Source organism: Struthio camelus, chromosome 17, assembly GCF_040807025.1.
Source record: "Struthio camelus isolate bStrCam1 chromosome 17, bStrCam1.hap1, whole genome shotgun sequence".
NCBI lineage: Eukaryota > Metazoa > Chordata > Aves > Struthioniformes > Struthionidae > Struthio > Struthio camelus.
Window position 1 is genome coordinate 10,527,359 of NC_090958.1, and position 19,658 is coordinate 10,547,016.

At 44.0% G+C, this 19,658-nt stretch overlaps 1 protein-coding gene across 1 annotated transcript in view; it reads right to left on the bottom strand.

Moving 5' to 3' along the window:
* Positions 1 to 1,582: 1,582 nt before the first annotated feature.
* The window catches only part of PPIL2 (peptidylprolyl isomerase like 2), an 82,052-nt gene continuing 63,976 nt past the window's right edge, over positions 1,583 to 19,658 (bottom strand). The window contains exons 15-20 of the mRNA XM_068910936.1: positions 19,533 to 19,650; positions 16,980 to 17,036; positions 5,620 to 5,692; positions 5,404 to 5,466; positions 4,734 to 4,873; positions 1,583 to 2,951 (exon numbers count right to left, since the gene is read on the bottom strand). Of these exons, the coding sequence (XP_068767037.1) occupies positions 2,858 to 2,951; positions 4,734 to 4,873; positions 5,404 to 5,466; positions 5,620 to 5,692; positions 16,980 to 17,036; positions 19,533 to 19,650 (545 nt within the window). The 3' untranslated portion in view covers positions 1,583 to 2,857. The remainder of the gene's footprint in view (positions 2,952 to 4,733; positions 4,874 to 5,403; positions 5,467 to 5,619; positions 5,693 to 16,979; positions 17,037 to 19,532; positions 19,651 to 19,658) is intronic.

The following is a 19,658-nucleotide window of genomic DNA, read 5'->3' on the forward strand; positions in this document are numbered from 1 at the left end:
CACAACTCTTGCCCATCCCTCAGGGCACTGCCAGAGCCGGTTCGGGTGTTCCCTTAGCACACCATCCTCCTTCCCCCTTGCTAAAGGACCAAGAGGGACTAAAGGGGAAGCGAAGGCTTCAGAAAAGCCTCCTCCTTCCCACTTCTTGATTCAGGTAGTGACAACTCTGTAAGTCAACCAGCAAGGAGCTAGATTTCTACAACAGCTGTTCTCTGTACCCCACTTTTGCCCATCAATACGGATGTTTTGCCTTGCATTTCAGAAAGGAGCTTATATCACCTTGTCTCTGTGGTTCTGCTAATCAGAAGAAAAGCAATTTAAAAAATTTCACCACCTAAACAAAACTACAGCTGTAGGAGGAAGCACAGCCTGAGAGCTAAAGCAAAGAGGTGGGAATCGAGAAGAAAATCTTGCTGCCTGGTCTGGCTGTGCCAGAGCACTGACTGTGCTTATTGCACTGCAAGGGCTCCTGGTTCAAATCCTAGCCAAGCTGCTGACTTGGCATGTGGCCTTGGCCAAACCACTTGACTTCCCATGCCCTGCTGCAACATCCTGGTGGTGACAGACCACCAGCCAACTCCTCCCAGCCCGGTATGCTACTGAGCATTAGTGAACACAATGAAGAAAGGTTGGGAAAGTACCAGCAGCCCAGTGAGAGAACATGCTTAAGGTCAAGTGGTGAACAACATCTGAGCAGCTTCGCCTCTCCTTCCCGAGCTTGCACCAGCACAGAGAACGGGCCAGTAGAGCGAAACAGAGAGGGTTATGCTCAGCCCTTCCTAGAAGCCACAAAGTTATCTTCTCTTCTCTGCTGGATGTTTGTTATGGTGGAAAGTTGGAACAAAATGGGTAGCAGTAAGATTGCGCTTGGAAGGCCAGGCCTTCTGCCCTTTGCAAGGCAGCGGTCCTTTTCAGACCACAGTGCTCACTGCCAAAAAGCTTGGGTAGCAGGGGAAAGCAGGCAGTTATCTTTGCAGCCTGCTGCTGCTAAAGGAAACCATCATTTATCTCAGACTGCAACAAGGACTCTTGCTGAGATAGGAGTCCTTGCCACATCGCTCTTGCCTTCCTTGAAATCCTAAGCTCCTTTCTTTCATAATAATCTGCATTTTAATCTATTTTAAAAGCATTTTATTCTACTCTTATGGATTTCATTAAACTCTGCCTGTTCCAACTTTAGCAATACTGTGAATTTTACAACTCAAAACTATGCTGAAGCAGAAGTTGGACAGAAGGGATCAATATCAATTTATCAGGAAAGGGCCAGTCCAAGAGGGGCTAGAAGTTTCAGGAAGACACAAAAAACTCGGCTTGAGGAAAGTACCATCATATCCCCTGTTCCAGGAATCAAACATGTTCAAATTTATACATTGCAAAATGTTTCAAAACAAAATAAACCCCTATTATTCTTTCAAGCTAGTTTGAACTTCCTATGATTTAACAAAGATGTAATCATATCCGCAAAAATCCCAGAGTTTTTTTCTGAGCATCTTAAAAAGCAGGAATGAATCATTTCCTGGTAAGACAATCAATTTTGTACTGCCATGATCTTGGAAATGACAGTTGAACACAAAGGCAAACATTCAAAAGAAAATAAAGGCATTTAATACAAAACATCTTACCAAAAGTTTTTATAGCAATTTCATAAAAATGGAGACTTCTCTTTAAACACAAAAGCACTGATATAAATGCATGTTATAAATCTAATTACAAAACTATCTCCTCAGCCAGGTAGAGGTAGGGAGGGCATTTCTGTCATCCAAAAACACCTACGATGAACTGAAAATGTAATGCTCTGGATCTAGCCTGCTATGCCTAAATGATGGTAATACACATGATGTTTTTGGATTAAAACTTCACAGGCTAATATGTCTCTACCCCACAAACTATTAGGACGCTTTATTAAGTTTGTGGGTATTCAAGGTGAGTGCTCTAGACTCCCTTTGGCTGTATTACATGCATTTTCTCTAACGATGGGGGGCCCGATGTCGGATCAGACTGCAGTACTTGTTCCCCTGCAAGGAGCAGGCTTTGGGGATGGTTTAAATAAACCCTGTGAAGTTGTTTCTGTTCCTGCTCAGTTACTCCGGGCTGCAGTTTCTGGAGCCAGGGGGCAGGTTTGAACTGATGAGTCCTGGCCCCTTGGGCTGCCGCAACGCCAGCTCGGGGCGCAACCAGCTGCGCCGGGCTCCTGGGCCAGCTCGGCTGCTCCCCAGGCTGTCAGAGACGAAACAGGGCAGACAGCTCACTTTGGAGTGAGCAAGGAGGCCCTGTGGAGACGGACAGCAGTCTCGGGCCATCCCAGAGGCAAGCCCACAAACGGCAAAAGACAGAATTGGTCCTTGTTAAGAAGCAGCAAAACAGAGCTTGAAGGGAAGGGAAGCCCTAGACAGGGCAGAACAAGCTGGAGCCCTCTCCTCCCCTCGGCTAAGCAGAACAGGCGCTTCCCCAGCACATCAATTCATCCGTGCAGTTGGCAGATGGGGCTCATCTGGAAACGATTACCTGAGCAAGCAGCTCATTCACCAGCGCAGCCGCCCACGGAAGCGGCAAGGCTCGGCCTGGTCTGCTGCCAGCCAAGTGGAGCAAGGATGCCGCGAAGCCGCACCGCCACTCCCCCCTCAGCCAAACAACAACAAAAAGGCCTTCGAGGAAGATGCAGTTGGGGAACGCAGCTCTCTAGAAAACAAAGCCCCATTAACCGGCCTTAACAAAGCAACAGTTTTCTTCCCCGGTGGAAGGGCAGGCCGGTGCCTTCCCTCCCCAGGACAGATTGTCTTTGGGGCTCTCTGGGGACACGCGGGACGCTCTCTCTTCTTTTTCGCTGTGCTGCTCCGGTGCTAGGCTCCTCGCTGTGCTACCAGGAGCTGAAGTCCCCAAAGCCTGTGCTCTTTTTCTCTTTCTTCGCAGCTGTGCTGGTTGAGGGCCCGTCGTCCTCCACACTGCGCTTCCTAGAGGCCGAAGGAAAACAACGCTCAGGGACTACTTACTTCAGCGGGAGCGGGGCAGCTGGATTCCCTCCCTCCCTCTCTCCCCAGAGCAGCTACCTCGGAGCCAGCCCAGCGCTTGCACAGAAGAGAGGAGCGCAAGCCCCGTGCTGGCACGGCAGCCGCAGGCGTTGGGGATGGGGGCTTTTGGCTTACTCAGAAACCGGAGAGCATGTCAGCCTGCGGGGATGGTTCAGGTCAGACTTTGAACGCTTCCAGGAACATAATGTGTTCAAAACCCAACGCAGCTCTCCAGGCTGGAGCTGAAGACTCAAGAGCTGTACGCTTTTTGTACAGTCACTATGAAAACTTGAGGCCGCAAGCTCTTCCCCCCCACCCCTTCTCGTCTGCATTTGTGGCAGCAAAAGGATTTACAGGGAACTAGGCATCAAGCAGCTGGGCAAGTTTTTCACATCCTTCCCTGTTTCCTTAGCATGGCCTGTTGCAGTTGCTGCTGCTATTTCCAGCCTCTCTCAGAGCTTGTAAACCCCACAGAAACGCTACGTGGCCAGGTCACGTACTCTGGTTTCATCATCAGATATCAGTACTCAAGAGGGAAAAGCCTGAGCCCGACAAAGGCCTGCTACGGACCAAACTCCCAGTTTGGAGGCAGGCTGCAATGAGTGAAGGACTAGAAGCTAAAAGCCCTTCCTATACTACTTGGCCCTTTCCACAGAGCCGTCACATCTGCCGGCTTTGCCTGCGTTTCCTCCATAACTACAGTGCAGATTGACAGCAATTTTAAGCTTAACATAACATTTTAATGGACAAGCAATATTTTATAACTGAAATGTTTAACTGACATACACACCAAACTGAGTACAGGGGCTCACACATTTTTGAGCCATGCATAAGCCTATACATCATGCAGGCACATACAAGTGGATTAAGCAGGTGTGCAGATCTGTGCACACATAAATACATGCCTCTCTGCAGCACTGAGAGGGCAGCATTTTTGCAAATGCTTTTACAGATGGCTGCTAAATTCAGGAACGCATTTATTTTAATTTATCCAGAACCTGGTGCTCAGCTGCTGCTGAGGCAGGTTTCTGTCCTGTCCTTAAGGAAGCGAGCAGTGCTGCCAATCCCAACAGGTTTACAAAGCAGGTCTGGGAGAGATCGCTCCAGGATGAGCCTGAACAACCTGCTGGGCACCCTGGAGCTGTGAGCCAGGAGTCCTGCGCTCCCACGGCAGCCCTGGGAACCTGCCCCCCTTTCCGGCCGTTTCAGCCGTGCCGGTAAAACGGTTTGTGGTTGCACAGTGAACTGGATCAGCAGACCAATATGAGTTTAAGGCAACTCCTTTGGGCAGGGCTAGAAGCTGCTAGAAGAGACATTTCTGGAACAGCAGCCTTCAGAAATAGCTGCAGAAGGGGAAGAGAGACCAGAATTAAAGAAGATGGGGAAGTGACAGAACAGTTCCCCCTCAAGGACTAGATGGTGGAAATGTATCTACAGTTGCGAAGTCAGCACATCCATGCTGTTGAAGACCAACTCGGTCACATTCAAACGCTAAAGAAGAAACAAAAGCTCACTTTAGTCTTGAAAAACAACAGAACTAGAGGGAACTCTGACTGTTACGACCGCATGCAAACATCTTTGCACAGCCTGCTGGCACAAAACAAACACTCGACCTGTTAGAGAGTCCCAGCGAAAGGCCCTGAGCAAGAGCACTGGGCAGTGTTAGCATCCAGCAGCAAAGACAACTGAAACACTGAGCAAGGATCAGTCGGGCAGGGAACTTACGCTGCAGCCATGTTAATGTATTTTCCAATCCCCTGCCGGTAAGTTTTAGGAGTCTGGATCTCTTTCTTCGGCGTGGCTACTTCAACTTTTGTTTTGGCTGCTTCTTCTTCTAGCTGAACCTTTTCTCTTTCTGCAGCAACCTGTAGGAAGTAAACAGCACAATCTGTTGCAAGAGCTAGTCCAGAGAGAAGCAGCACTGTCTACAGCACTTTGAAGCTTTAAAACCCTCTAAAATCATCTGTTGTGATTACAGGACATGCTTTAGAAGCCAGATCTCCAGGGCAACTACAAATGGGCAGTCTGTAGCCATTATGATGAAGCCCATCTCTTCCTCCTCACCTGCAGCTCCCCAGCACACGCTGCAGGCATTGGCACGGGAAGCTACAGTAAGCAGGATGGAGCAGGAGCCCTGCTAGACCTCTCTTCCGAGACAGCAGTGATGATTCTGACACACAAGGCCTTGCCAAATGGCTATCGCACGGGTAAGGGGGCTGTCCATGTTTAGCAGGAGGAGGAAGAAAGGCATGGGAGATGGGAAGAAAACACATGGGAAAAGCAGGGATTCTAAGAGGAACCAGCCGGTATAAAAAATCAAAGTTATTGTGTCACAAAGTTCTGCAAAGAAGGGCTTTGGCCTATCAAAAAAAAAAAAACAACAAACTACCCTCACCTGGGCATCCGCTTCCTCATATGGATCAACAAAAACAGTTGTTGACTGAATTCGTATTTCCTCCTAGGAGCAGAAGAGAAAAAGAGCAATCAGAAGCTGCTGTTCAAGTTGCTCCATCTTCCCCAAGCTCCGTTTCAGAACGGTGGCAGTGGGGTGAAGGGCACCATGACAAGGTATTAGCTCCTTCTTGCATACCCCATTTCATTTCCGAATTACCTTGGGACGGTCTGTTTTCGGGTCACTTTCCACATTCTCCATAGCAGTCAGAGTCTCAAAGCCACCAACCACTCTAAAAAAGATGAAGGACACGATTTCCTGCTGAGACAGCAGATTTAAAACATTCCTGCACCTATACGCCTATTTTCTGTCTGTTAGTCTTTCAGATTATCCAGGCTTTTAAACTACTGTCTTTGGGGGAAGGAGAATCAGCAACCACATTTGGAAGACTTAAGATAACTTAAGTCAATGTGGAAGGTAAGGAATTTTTCTCAAATGTGGGATTTCAATTTAAAATTAAACAGAACATGGAAGAGTCAAATATATAGAGTCAAAGCAAAAACATTTGTCTAAAACCAAACAGCTTTCCTGGTGCACACAAACTAGCAAGATGCAGAAAGAGCAATTGTACACAGCAGTCCGGGCATGAAGACACAAACCCATTTCTAAGTGGATTCACTTCCTAACTTTACAGCCTTGCATTTGGAGCTCATTTCCTGCCCCTGTGAGCTTTGACAACTAAACCAACAGACTTGGTCAAGAAAGCAAATGTTTTCATTAACTTCTGAATTTTAACTTCTTTTTTATCGTGTATCAGGCAGAAGAGTGCTATTCGGAGGAAAAGGAATCATAACTATGGCATTATTAGAGAGAAATGATAGAGCTGCCAATAACGACATTAATCGCGCAGGAAACACGAGGATCTCGCCTGTGAGCTCTCCGAAGGCTTTGGGAAAGCAGCAGAGCATCAAGTCACAGCCACGAGATACTGCTGGGACTCTTCTCATTACAGGTTTTGTTTGGGAGGACGTCAGAGCCCTGGCCTCTGATTTTTCAAGTCAGGTATCCAAATACTTGCTTCAAGCTGTCTAGGCAGAAGAATTTCTGGACTGTTGCTTGTTCATTTTCAAAAATGTGTGGAACAACAGGAAAGTTCCAGAGAAGGATATTTTAAAAGGATAAATGGGGTGACCCAGATAATTACAAGCCTGTCTTCCTGGCATTTATCCCAGCAAAAAAATGGAATAGTGGAGACAGGACATGATTAAGAAAGAAAGGAAATAAGTAATGGCAATCAACAAGGTTTTGTGGAAAACAGATTCTGTCAAACCACCTTCTGTCTTTGAGACAACAGATGCGGTTAATAGGGATAACAGTAGAAGGGACTTCTGGAAGACGGCTGATATTTTGATTGAGAAACCAGAACACAGCACACATTAAATATGAAATTGGCTGACAGGTGTCAAAATCTAATTTTCAATAGGAACCACTGAGTCAGTATGTTTCCAAAGGGGTCTTGCTGGGATCAGATCTTGGTCTCAAGGTATTTAAACACTTTTATCCACATCATCATCCCCAATTAAGTTTGCAAACAGCTATACTTAGACGAGCAGTACATAAAGACGACGACAGGCCATTGATGCAGAGCGATCCAAACCCCTTGGAAAGGCAGGCTTTAGCTGAATGACATCTGCTTTAACATAGCCAAACGCGCAGCCAGGAACCAAAAACACAGCCCATATGAACGGCTGTGGGACAAGCAGAAGCAACAGCTACTCTGATGAACGCCAGTCCTGGAGACGGAGGAGTTTGGGGCTGGACTGCGAGCTCTGCCATGAACCGCCTGCTTCCCCATGCAGGCCCTGGCTGTCATGGGCCAGGCAGTCCAGCTGGTGTGGATCTGCTGGGCAAGGTTCAAGCTAGGCAGAGGTCTGTCGGACCCTGCTGTGCTCCCCGGGGTGCTGCTGAATGCCTAGGGTTTTTAATGGTAAAAAAATTCTGCCCTAAACTTCCAGACAGCTCAAAAAACCAATGTTCAGCCTCTGTCCCTGCAAAAGCAAACCACCTCCCCACCAAAAGCAACCTTTCCCATACGCTAAGCTATGGGCCTTTTGCTGACTCCCGTGCACTGCACCACCCTGGCGGGGCAGTCACGGACAGAGGCCGCCTCTCCCGAACCAAAGCCCCAACAGATGCTTGCCGTCTCACAGGCTTCCCTTTCTACTGGCACGTTTCATCTGGGAAAGCAGGCAGTTCATCAGATTTCACCTATATGCTTCTCCATGCAAACAGAATAACTTCTGCTAGCTTGATGATTTACTACTGCCATCTTATTTTTACACACACACACACAACATATATATATATATATATATATGACACAAACACTACTGCCATATATACAATAGCAGGCCTGAATTTCTCTGCTATGAAATTTCTTTAACAGTAATTTTCACTCAGAAAAAACTAGCCACTCTATAAATTCTGGAATCGTTTTATAAAAACCACAATTTTTTACATTTAAGTATTAAGCTCAAATTCTTATATGCTTTCATGAAGTCTGTGTTCAGAGATATTTATATTGCTAAAGAAAAATCACCATACAATACGCACAGAGTAAGTGTTTTATTACCTAACTCTGCTTTTATAGCACTGAAATGAGCAACAGCTCAACTTTTTCAAATATGGATACCTCAATACAAACATACCCCATATTCACAGCTATATGAGGCATTTATGTGCTTCTGTTATAATACTTTGCTCTTACAGGTGTTTCACAGACAGGCAGCTCTGTCCAGCCCCAACAGGACAGTCCTCCCAGCCAGCAGCCTTCACTAGTGCTGGTCTCTCAACAGACCCAGCACTGACCAAGACCAGAAAGCTCCCTCCTACCACTCCGCACCACGCACTTTCCATCCTTCGTGTGCTCTTTTCAAGAGCCGCATCAGCCAAACGAAACACGCTGACCCCAGCAGCTGGAGAGGCAAGCGGGTCCTTCTCATTTAACACCTCACACGCTAAGCGCAGTGTCTCTGCGACTCGCTGCAGCGCCGCTGAGAAGAGGAGGCACCAAACCAGACTGAAAAGAAACACTCAGTTACAGAAAACAAAATGATCCAAGTTAGGAAAGGGAGCTACTAAATACCTGCCCTGCAAGCGCTGTCCTCGCTAACGCTTTGTTGCTGTTGCACTGCTACTCCAAACCTTTCCTTTTCAATCCCGAGGGGTCTGTCAATATTCTGTAATCAGGTCGTGACTTTTAAGAGCAATTAAAAAACATTTATGCAAGCCAGAACAGACTCATTCATTTGCAACTGGAGGTAGCACACTGGGGGAATTTTCCCAGAGCTGCACAGGGCTTTAAAGCCCTGCATGAACTTTTGAAAGTTCATAACAAACTCAATTTTAAAATCCTCCTCCAGGCCAATATCAGATTCACTTACAATACTGATGATTAACACACAGTCTAAGATACATTCACTGCATTTTAATTGTCCCTAAAGCAAACTCCCGATTTAATACTGGAGGATTTTCTAGCCAACAGCTCCATTCATTATCTTCTCATATGTTTTCATTTAATTAGGTTCTGATAATTTGAAATAGCCAGATCAGCTATGCACTGGAAATCTCGGTCGAGTATTCCCTTAGCCCATAGCTAGACCTCCCACAATATTAGCCCTAATGCATTTTGGTGATGCTCTCAAAACTTCATTCACTGTGCTAATTAAACGTTATTGGGAATACTTTGTCACTTGAACATTTTAAAAGGCTGTAACAAACACGGCATTCAGAGGTCATAAGTAAATGACCTAAGTACAGACTATTTGACACAACTATAAAGGGGTGAGGGGGAAGAAGGCAGAAAGCTGCTATGCTCAAGATGTTCCGGTGGCTTTTAGCTCTACCATTCTAATGCCATAAAATAATACAAGTGGAAAGTGCTAGTTAAGACTTTTTATGGACCTATGCTGTTTTAATACCTTCTGTCATTTTTGTTGCTGTGGTAAAGTTTGACTTAACAGAATCTGCATCTGGTAGCACAGAAAGATGCCAAACAAACTCCACTCAAAACTGAAGGCACGTCCTGCAGAGAAGGAGAAAGTGCTCCAGAGACACGGGTCCGGCGCAGGCTCCTTTTCTGCCCAAGCCTTCCCGGTTATCAGGAGCATCGGCACTAATTGTCTACCCTGCTTTGGGGCAGTGTATCAGCTTGGTGCTCCTGCCCTCTTACCACGGGGGCTATGATGGCTTTTTTACAGCAACAGTTCCCCCAAACCCAGCTATGGATCCCTCTAGAAGCTTTTCTTACGTCAGGAATCGTTTCTAGCAAGGGTGCTCCTCACTATCTTTGACCACATTTGATGGCACGATGTCCTTCTCATGTCACTGCAGCTATGGGCCTGCAGGGCATAACACGCTTCTTTTTAGCTGCTTGGCTCTAAAATGGAAAATTGCATTCTTTTATATCCCTGCCTTCTCTAACCTTTTGCACAGAGTATTTCTATGCATACTACAGTGTCAGCACAGTGAAGACTCGATATCAGCTTATGTCTTTAGACACTGCCATAACACCAATAAATCATAAAAACAAATTTGTATATGACAAATTCGCTCAGACAAGAGAGTTATGACTAGAGGAACTGGAAATAATTTACTAGTCCATTTTGTGAGGGTAGCACTTGGAAGCCTTGCCAAGGATCAGACCCAGCTGAGCTAAGTGTTTCATCAGTAAAAATTAAAATCCAAAAAGGATAACACCTAATTGCAAAGGTCACCCATCCAGTAAAAACTGAACTACATATTAATCAGGGCACTCATTAAGATGCAAAAAAATAATTCCAACCGAACCCGTGAAGGATTTTGCAAACTTTCCTCTGATTTGTCTAAGTGGGGACACAATGATACACATGCAGGCTCTGAAAACATTATACGTTGTTATTATCAAATTTCGTGATGTTACATTGCAGTACTAACATCAGTATGACGAGACAGAATGCGTCTGAGCCAATGCACTGACATCCATTAAAGAAATTACTCCATACAGAATGATGTAACAAATATGCTAGATTGAGTAGTTTTGATGATTCTTTGCCTGTCCCACAACACATACGCTGCACTTAGAAAGAAAGGCTCTCACACATCTTGCCAAAGAAAACCAAAAAACAAAAAACAAATCATAGAAGTTATATGTAGAAAAGACTATCAGATAAGTACATCAAAGCATGCAAAAAAAAAAAAAAAAAACCTCTGAGAGCGCCACTATTAAATACCATGCTAACTTTGTACAAAAACAGATAAAATCTGCTCTATGAATAAATCTGAGTCCCAACATAAGGAACTCTGTATATAATTTTCGTTACAACCAAATGTAATCTCTGGAAGTTTGGACCAGTATCTCTTCCTCCCCTTTACATGTCCTAAGCGCATGTGATCGGTCACGCTGTGTTAGCCTTTCTCAGTCAACGTCAGCTGTGCTAAGTTTGGAGCACAGCAGAGGTGCGGGGAGAAGGGCAGAAACAAGTTTAACCTCTTCCACTGTTTCGGGCCCGCACAGGCACCGCTATTCATTTTGTAAGGCGTCATTCACACTTTGTTTTAAATTGACCAGGTGAGCTTCTGTGAGGTTTAAACAGATGTTCAGATGACAACCTGCGATGAAAAGGAAGGTACCTTCCAGACACCATTTACATTAGGAGAACTCCTGAAACGGGTTTGCTGTGTGCTTCCAGTAGATGCTGAACAGAGAAACGATGATCTCAACTATATATTTAGCTCAGCATCCCTGAGACAGCTTGTTGTATTTTTAGAGGAGCTTGATAAATGTTGCATGGCATTACATTTAAGCACAGAGGACAAGGTAGGTACTTTTTTTTGGTGTTAGCATAGTAACAAAAGCACAAAACGTACCCTTACTCGTGCAATTCTGTTTTCTTGAAGCACTGATTGAGTAGCATTGGAAATCTTTACATCTCAAATTTACAGATGTTATTTAAAATCTTACTTCCTGTTATGGCTCCTTATGCAAAATAGTGACCTTGTCTCGTAATCGCTGCCAATATCTTTGCCTGAACCTTAAGTGAAATACCTGGGGGAGCTCTATTCTTTTGCAACATGCCAAGCAAATTTTCACTGCTACATTAGTTAGTGCCATTCCCTAAAGAAAACTGCAACTCCCTAGAAGCCTCACAAACATTCACACATGGACTTCCTATTTCTCATGCTTTTCCTTAGAAGAATTACAAGAATTAAGCCTTATGCAATGCTGGCGATGGCAGTGGTCCAAGATGACAGAGTTTCCTGGCTAGCAGACGATACAAGAACAATGTCTGGACTTTTTGAAAAAAATGCTTTAAACTAGAAACAGAAACCAGAAGGAAACTTTGTTTTGTAAATACATTCTGCCCTCAAGCTTACTTTTATAAAAAGAGTACATGTATTTATACACACACAGAACAATATATAAACATGCACAAACACATGCACTCAGTACAATGTTTTCTATGAATACACCCAGCACACAATACACGACCTGAAACAAGGATGCAGTCAAAACATCTCAATCTCTCACAAGGGCTTAATCTATAAGGTGAGATAAGTAATGATGGCCAACTGAAAAAAAAGAACAACTTGGAAAAACAGTATGTTGAAACGAGACTCAACAAATGAACTCGGCACATAAAGGTTTCTCTGCTTTGGCACAGGGCTCCTCTTCAGGGATCACACAACTGTCTTGAAAAATGCTACAGCCACTAGCCCAGCTCTGGCAGCACAGCACCCGTGTGCTACAGCAAACCACTGCGGTGGCGTCTGTGTGGACGCCTCTGACTTTCCTCCTTGCTCTCTTCACTCCTACCCTGGTGCCAGGGAGCAGACTCTGCTGTGCAAAATTAGCACAGGCTCCCTAAACAGATTCAACAATAAAATCAGCTGCTCTTTCTCTGTCATACAATTTCTCTGTTCTTCAGAGGTACTAAAACAAAAGAGCTACAAAAACATGACTTTCCCAGCTTAGAAGGCATTGGGGTTTCACCAATTCAAATGATACAGCGAATGTTACAAATGGAAACAGGCACCATGCATTATTTAACTATGCCCGGATAGCTGAATAATGCATGGTAGTAGCTGTATGTAGCTAATCACTTTAAAGGACTACAGTTACTCTTATTGCTCTGTTCTACAGCACTGCGGTACAGAACGTCACACAGAGGCTAAGGTATATTTAATACAGAACGATGCTTATCCCAGGAAAGACAACAGTCTCCCACAAAAGCATCTGGCAAGGGGAGAAGGGAGCAAGAGAGAAGCCTAAGCTACAGGCACGTGCCTCAACTTTGACCAAGTCTGAGGTTTCCAAAAGCACCTTCTTGATTACTCCTGGGAACTTCAGAATTGAGGAACGAGTGGCAGACATCTCCAGACAGTTAAAGATCTGTGCGAGACAGATACAAGCAGCCAAAGGGAATAATTGTCCTCCATACACTGTCCTCTCCTGTCTCTGTCACCCCATCCCTCTCTCAGACCTCAGCAAACACAAGTTCTGCTCACGAGCTGCTGCGCTGACCACTTCCAGCTTTGTCACTCTGCTCACACCACTTTGCTCTTCGCTCCCTCTCCTGTCCTCCTTTCATCACACCACATACCTGCAAGCTGCCTTCGCTCGCAAGCCCATCAGGCCCTCCTTCTCCTAAATCTCACCCATCGTTCCCAGAGAGATCATTTCCCCCTTCCTGCTGATCAGGACACCTCCATCACCTTCCACGGTGATTTTAAACATGCAGTTTTCCATGCATCCCTTTAACTTTGCAATGGGCTCCCCAAAAGCATCCACAAAGCTGCTTCATTTTTCCTGAAGCTTTCTTTTTCCTTGATTCTCAAGGAAGTACAAGCTGTAAGGTGAAAGGGAGGCTGAAATGGGTCACTACTGTAACTTCCTTGTATCTGCGCGCAGGTTCTTTTCTACTTATACGGTCAGCTTTCTAGGACAGAAATTATCTTTGTTTTCACTTATAAAGGGCCAAATGTACTACATCTCTGATCCATCCACAGGAGATAAGAGCCACTGGAGTAACAGAAAACATAATAAAAACACAGACAGGATGTGCTTGCATCTGAATTTCATATAGCATGCCAGTGACAGCAATGTTAGCCTAAACTGGTGTTTTTGGCTGTACCATCCCTGTAGCTCATGCAACGGTTGAATTCTCGGTCGTTGCATGTATAGGAGAGACCACCCTCGGGCAGCAGCATGCAAGAGCACCAGGCAGGACCTTCTCTGCGCACCACTCGCCTGAAAATGGTTTCATCCACTCTGTGCAGAGCAAGAACCAGTTGGCTGGTTTACATTATTTGGGTTTCTAAATTAAACCTCTTACCAGGCAGCTAGAAACCAACAAAAGCCACCAGTTAGTTTTCAAGGTAATTACAGCATTCTCTAAGTCAGGAGAAACGGTAATTACTAGAAATGGTAATTACTAAGTTAATCAAGGCAGCTCCGCCGGAGCAGGAAAGCCACGCAACACTGCCGAGGGAAGGCGTTCTCTTCTCACTGGCTGCCTTATTCTTTGCTCCCTTTCTGTGCCTAAACTATCTCCTTTGGTTTCAATAACATCTCTCAGCATTACTGCCATGGTGGGCAGCACACACATGACCGGATTCTCTTCCTGCCCCACAGCCCACTGCTTCTCCTGAGGCTTGAAAATGCCTCTGTCCAAAGCCAAACACATGCTACCTTTTCCCAGTCCCACTGCCTTCAGCTGGTGTGGTTTTCAAACATACTTAACAGCCAAACATCCAACTCCTAATAACAACTACCATTCAAAAGCTGGAGTTCAAACCAGTGAGGACATGAATAAAATGTAGCTCTTGCGAGGAGGAACTTCTCAATGTTTTATCCCACAAGGGACCCCAAAAAAAAATGGAGGAAGAACGGTTGCCCTTTTGCCCTTTTTCTGTTCCTCTCAAAAGTATGCAAAGCCTTCTGAAAAGTTCTGTAAAGATTACAGACAGGTCAAATTCTGCTCTCCAAGACACATATGTGAAACACACTAACATGAACCAGAGCTGCACAGAAATAGCTGAGGGCAGAGCTGAGCTCACAGAGAGGATCCAGTTTTTACATTAACTGAAAAAAGTAATCTTCAGATCTATGTGAAAGTCACAACAGGCCAGTAATCATCCAATTAAGACAATCCAATTTAACATTCATGGAAACAAAGAATTATGATTTCATGGGTTCATTCTATTCTTAACCCTAGATACTATTCCTAGATATGCTTCCCAGATATTATTGTACTATACAGTCTAAGATCAGATACGGGCACCAAATCCTGGAAACACCCAGGATCTGAAATAGCAAGCTGAAGCTGGAGTTTCACTAAAGATATAATCTCTTGAGTCTCTTGGCTTTTATGGCCTATAAAAACAAATATAGGTAAAAATAGCTACAGGATTTTCATTACAGAATACAAATCTTGAGATCTGCATACATTGGGCTTCTATATTAACTCTGTAGGTAAATTTGATTATTCAAGTATTCAATTTGTAAGAATGGGAAGACAGTAATGCATCTATCCCGGCACCTTCATTTTTGACATTCTTTGCATTCATTTTCTTCTACATGCAAGAGAGTCCAGAGTAAAATTCACTTGGACTGTGTTCAGATGAAGATGCTAGTTTTCACATAGGGGGCCAAACATGATTCTAAGAGAACACCTTTCAAAAGGGTTTTCCTCTATATTTCAACTAAGAACATTTCCAGTTCACTGAAAGCAGCACCAATTCTTTATGGCAACCAAATTCAGGTTTCTGTAGCGGCAAGGATAATTCAATGAAGGCAGTCTTTGCTAAAACTGCCATTAGATAGATCTCGCTATACACTTAGTCAGAGTAACCTATTCTTCTCTAACTGGCGTTGTACAGTGTGAAACATTATTTGAGCTATTTTGCTCATAAGGTGCTTGAGATGTTCTGCACGGTGCGAAGGTTTTGGGGAGCATGTTCCCTGCGCTGCAGGAAGCTGTGCCGCTCTCCACTCTCTTTCTCAGTGAATTATGGTAGAGCTGGGGCACCCTGGGCAAACAGTGCACTGGAGGACTGCTGGCTGCTCAGTGAAGCCAGGTTGCATCCAGAACTGAAGTACTGTCACATTTTCAGCTGAGCTGTCTTAACCCAAATACTAGTTGATGAGGTGGCAAGCTCAGGTTAACAGCATTACCACATTGGATTTAATGGGATTTCTGCAAGGAGACTCAAGTTGTAGCTTAAGCGAAATTGCAAGGAAGACAAGTCCTAAGATACTGGTAACGTAACGCCTGCAAGAATATACTCGCTCTCAGCTTTCAGTATTAGAATGTGCTTGATTTATATCTGCTTTCACCAAATGACAAAGGAACTTTAAATTTTGCTAAGACAGACCTGAGAAAGGAAAAAGAAATATAATTCAAAGGGAGTAATTACTGCAGAATCAGTATCGAAGCTAATGGCACTACTGTAGTTGTTTCAAACAAAGCCAACTCCTGCCTCAAGAGCTTGCAGGCAGAACAGATGGATGAAATATATCACTTTCATTGTACAGCCCTCTTGTGTAACACCCAATCAAAGTAAACAGCACACGCATTTATTTTCAACTGCTGTTTTTCAAATGGATGAAACTAGGAAAAGATTAAAAAAAACCCCAAATTTTCATTTTAAAATGATTGTAAAGTCCTTGGGAAGCACCAATGAAGGAGGCTAGTAAAACTCCTCGTCCTGTCACACAGAGGCATTTGTTAGAAAAGCTACGCACCACTTGGTACTATAATCAGGACTCGTACCTGCAGCAGGAGAAGCAAACAAGTACACTCTCCTCTCTGCAATACAAAGATTTTGTAATATATTCTGTAACACACACCTTGATCTGTATCATGTGAGGGCTTGAGTGGAAAAGGCTTTTGGGAGTACTGCAGCAGCTGCCATAAAGGATGATTTGAAGTTCCCTTACTGCCTTGGCATTGCTGATATTTGTATGTGTGTATGTGTATGTATATACATACACTTACTCACATATGCACACGCTCACGTATACACACACACACATATATACACACCCCCGAGACATGTCAGGGACAAAGAATGAAAGGAGCCAAAAGACGTAACCTACGCAAAAGCGCTATGCTCTGCCCCGCGATGAAGAGCAGCCCTGTCATGACTGACTCATTGTGTGACAGTCCCTGAAGGATGAGAGCAGAGCTGAAGGTTGGTAATCTCTTGTGTCTCAGCAATCAGTGAGCGCAAAATATTAAGATGACTGGTTACAGGATGCTGATTACTTTGTTCCTGACTCCCCAGAGAGCCACGTACAGAAGGGAAACTCTTAATAGTAAGGCAGTTTACAGAGGTGGGAGGATGGAAAGAAACAAAAAGCAGAATCTGATGACTGGCACTGGTGACAGCCTGGCCACGTACTCCCGACCAAGCGAACCGCTTGCGAGCTAGGCTTTTGCTCCAGTGCGACTGCAGAAGTCACTAGATTCTTCTCCAGGCTTCAGACCCCACGGGCAGCATGTCTGCTACGTTGTGGTTCGAGATCACCCCTCACTTACCTTCCAAACACCGTATGCTTCTTGTCCAGATACGCGCAAGAGCGGAAGGTGATAAAGCTGGAAGGGAGAGAGACGCAACACTTAGCATGTAATCTGCTCAAGGCTCCGCCGCGGCCGGCTAGCCTTAGAAACAGAGAGCAGCCCCCCGCGAGGAGACAGGCCCCTCTCCCCTCCAGAGTCCCGCGGACCAAACAGCTCTCCGCAAATCTACGGTTTGTGGATTTCATCTTGGATTTCTGGATTTTGGACTTCGCATTTTTATACCTTACTAACATCCTTAAACAGTGCCGCACACAGTACTCCTTGCTCCCTGCAGGGCAGTAAGAGCTGGTTCCCACTGGTGAAGTACATCTCATACATGAGTGGGATTTTGTAACCAGCAAATATAGTTATAACACACAATAATCACCTGCCAACGTAAACTTTATTTTTTAGGATATTTACTTTCTGCATTTTGTTTCCATTAAATTGGCTTGCCCATAATCCATTTCTGTCTGGAACCGGCAAATTTGTGCTTCAGCAACAAACATAATAGAAGAAAATGTAAAAGTTTTAGAAGCAGAAAAAAAAAAATTTGAGAAACTTAGATTTTTAATAGATTCTGTTTTTATTTTTAAACCTACACATGGGGACTAAAATACCAAATCCAAAACAACCTTCACTACTAAAACTCTTCTCTAAAGCTTAACACTTCTTTGGAAGAGAGTATGAAACAGAGGTTTCCATGCTGCGGTTTGCAGACCACAATGGTCTGAAGTTGGCTGGACGGGCGGTGCTGGCTCTCCTCCCTGTCTCCATCTGTTACGCTACATTAGAGACAGCTAAAAATATATAAACATTCCAGAAGCACTTTTCCATATAAGCAACTGCCTCGGGAAGTTATATGATTGCGAATAGGAGGGGCTGCAATCTGCCAGACAATCTATTAAGACGCAGCTTGCCCTAGGAAAAGCTTTGAGATGTTGTGGAGAATACAAACTCCTACACAGGGCATACATTACATTCTAGTCTTGTGCATGTGCTCTGTGCACCAGTTTATTCCCAGACACCCAGTACTTAGATTAGCAAGTGATCAATTAGGCAATATTGTAATTAAAAATAAAAATAAAAAATTGAGCCATCAGAGCAGTCAAAATAAAATAAGGCCAATGGAATTAACCTAATTCCTGGGGAACCTGGGGGAAAAAGTCTTGAGCATCGCTGCGCTTCTGGTTAGCACCACTTGCGTGAACTTGCATTGCATTAATTTTACACAATTAACCCACCCCGTTCTGCATTACGGCGACTAATGCCTACCTGGAGAGCTCTTTACCCAGTTCCTAAGGTCACAACAGTTGTCAAAGCCTTTAAACATTGCCTAGGAAGTTTTATAAATATGGGCAGCCGGAGTCTCTCAAGGACTTCACGTATAAAGGAACTTCATATTCATTTACAAATTCTAGAGAGATCGGTGATTGTGCTTGTGATGGCAGACGATGCAACTGGATACAGCACACCGTTTCCAAACAGTTTCTGACTTCTGTTCCCTGGACCAGGGACCTTTTTTCCCTCTACTCTCCACTAACTTAGCACCTGAATACTGGCAATAAAATTCAAATCTAAAATAAGCTCCACAAGGACTCAATCCTGCACACTGCCCATATTTAGCCTTAAGCACATGAGTAAGCCTATTATGTGTTTAATTAAAGTTATACACACCACTGCATGATTTCCAAAGCTATAATAAATCTCAGCACCTTGGAAGACCAACCCAGAATCCCCTCTCCTGCTCCCCAGTCCCAACACGCAGCACCGTGCACTACCCACACAGACTCTCTCCTAGGGCTACCTGAAAAAGAAAACTTTTTTTTTATTTCATTAATTAGAGTAACCAATAAACAGTTCAAGTGACAGAGAACACTTTTAAAAGACTGCAGGCAAATGTCTGCATTGACTTGACGCATAAAGTAGACTATTACTACTAGAACATTTAAACATTTCATTTCTTGTTCTTTCTGCTTTTTTACTTATTTGTTTCTCATTTTAGTCCTCATTCTGCTTTTGTACACAGAAAAATAAGTCATTTTCAATCCCAGCTTCTGCACTTTGTCACATTTAGATTTACACATTTGAACAGTCTAGAACTGTTCTTATTTAAAATTGGGCAACTAAAACGAAGTGACATTTGTATATATTTTATGTTTTATTTCATCAAGACTGTCAAAAAGTTCAATATAAGGCTAAATTTAAACAGAGTGGATAGGTGTAATAATTCCATAAGAATAACAGTAGGGAGACACTGAGAAAAAGAAAAAACTACAAATTACAAAAACAGAACAGACAAATTAATGATGATGTGATAAACATACAGGTCTTCTTGACATACTTCATGTTGCTCTTAGAGTGGCAAAGAGCAGCTGTAGCTATGCAGATTTCAGTACGCAGCACTTGAAAGACTATTTCACTTGACTGAACTTTAAAGAGTAGCTCATAAAATGTCATTTATTTTCTTAATGGTATAAGACACAATGTCTAGAGGGAAATGATAAAACACAAAAACAAGTGACTACTTACAACTGCGACTTGTTTGTATTAGGTCCTGAATTGGCCATGCTGAGAACACCACGTCCTGTGTGGGACAAGTTGGGCTTGAATTCATCTTTAAAAGGTTTTCCCCAGTATGACTCTCCTCCTTAAAAG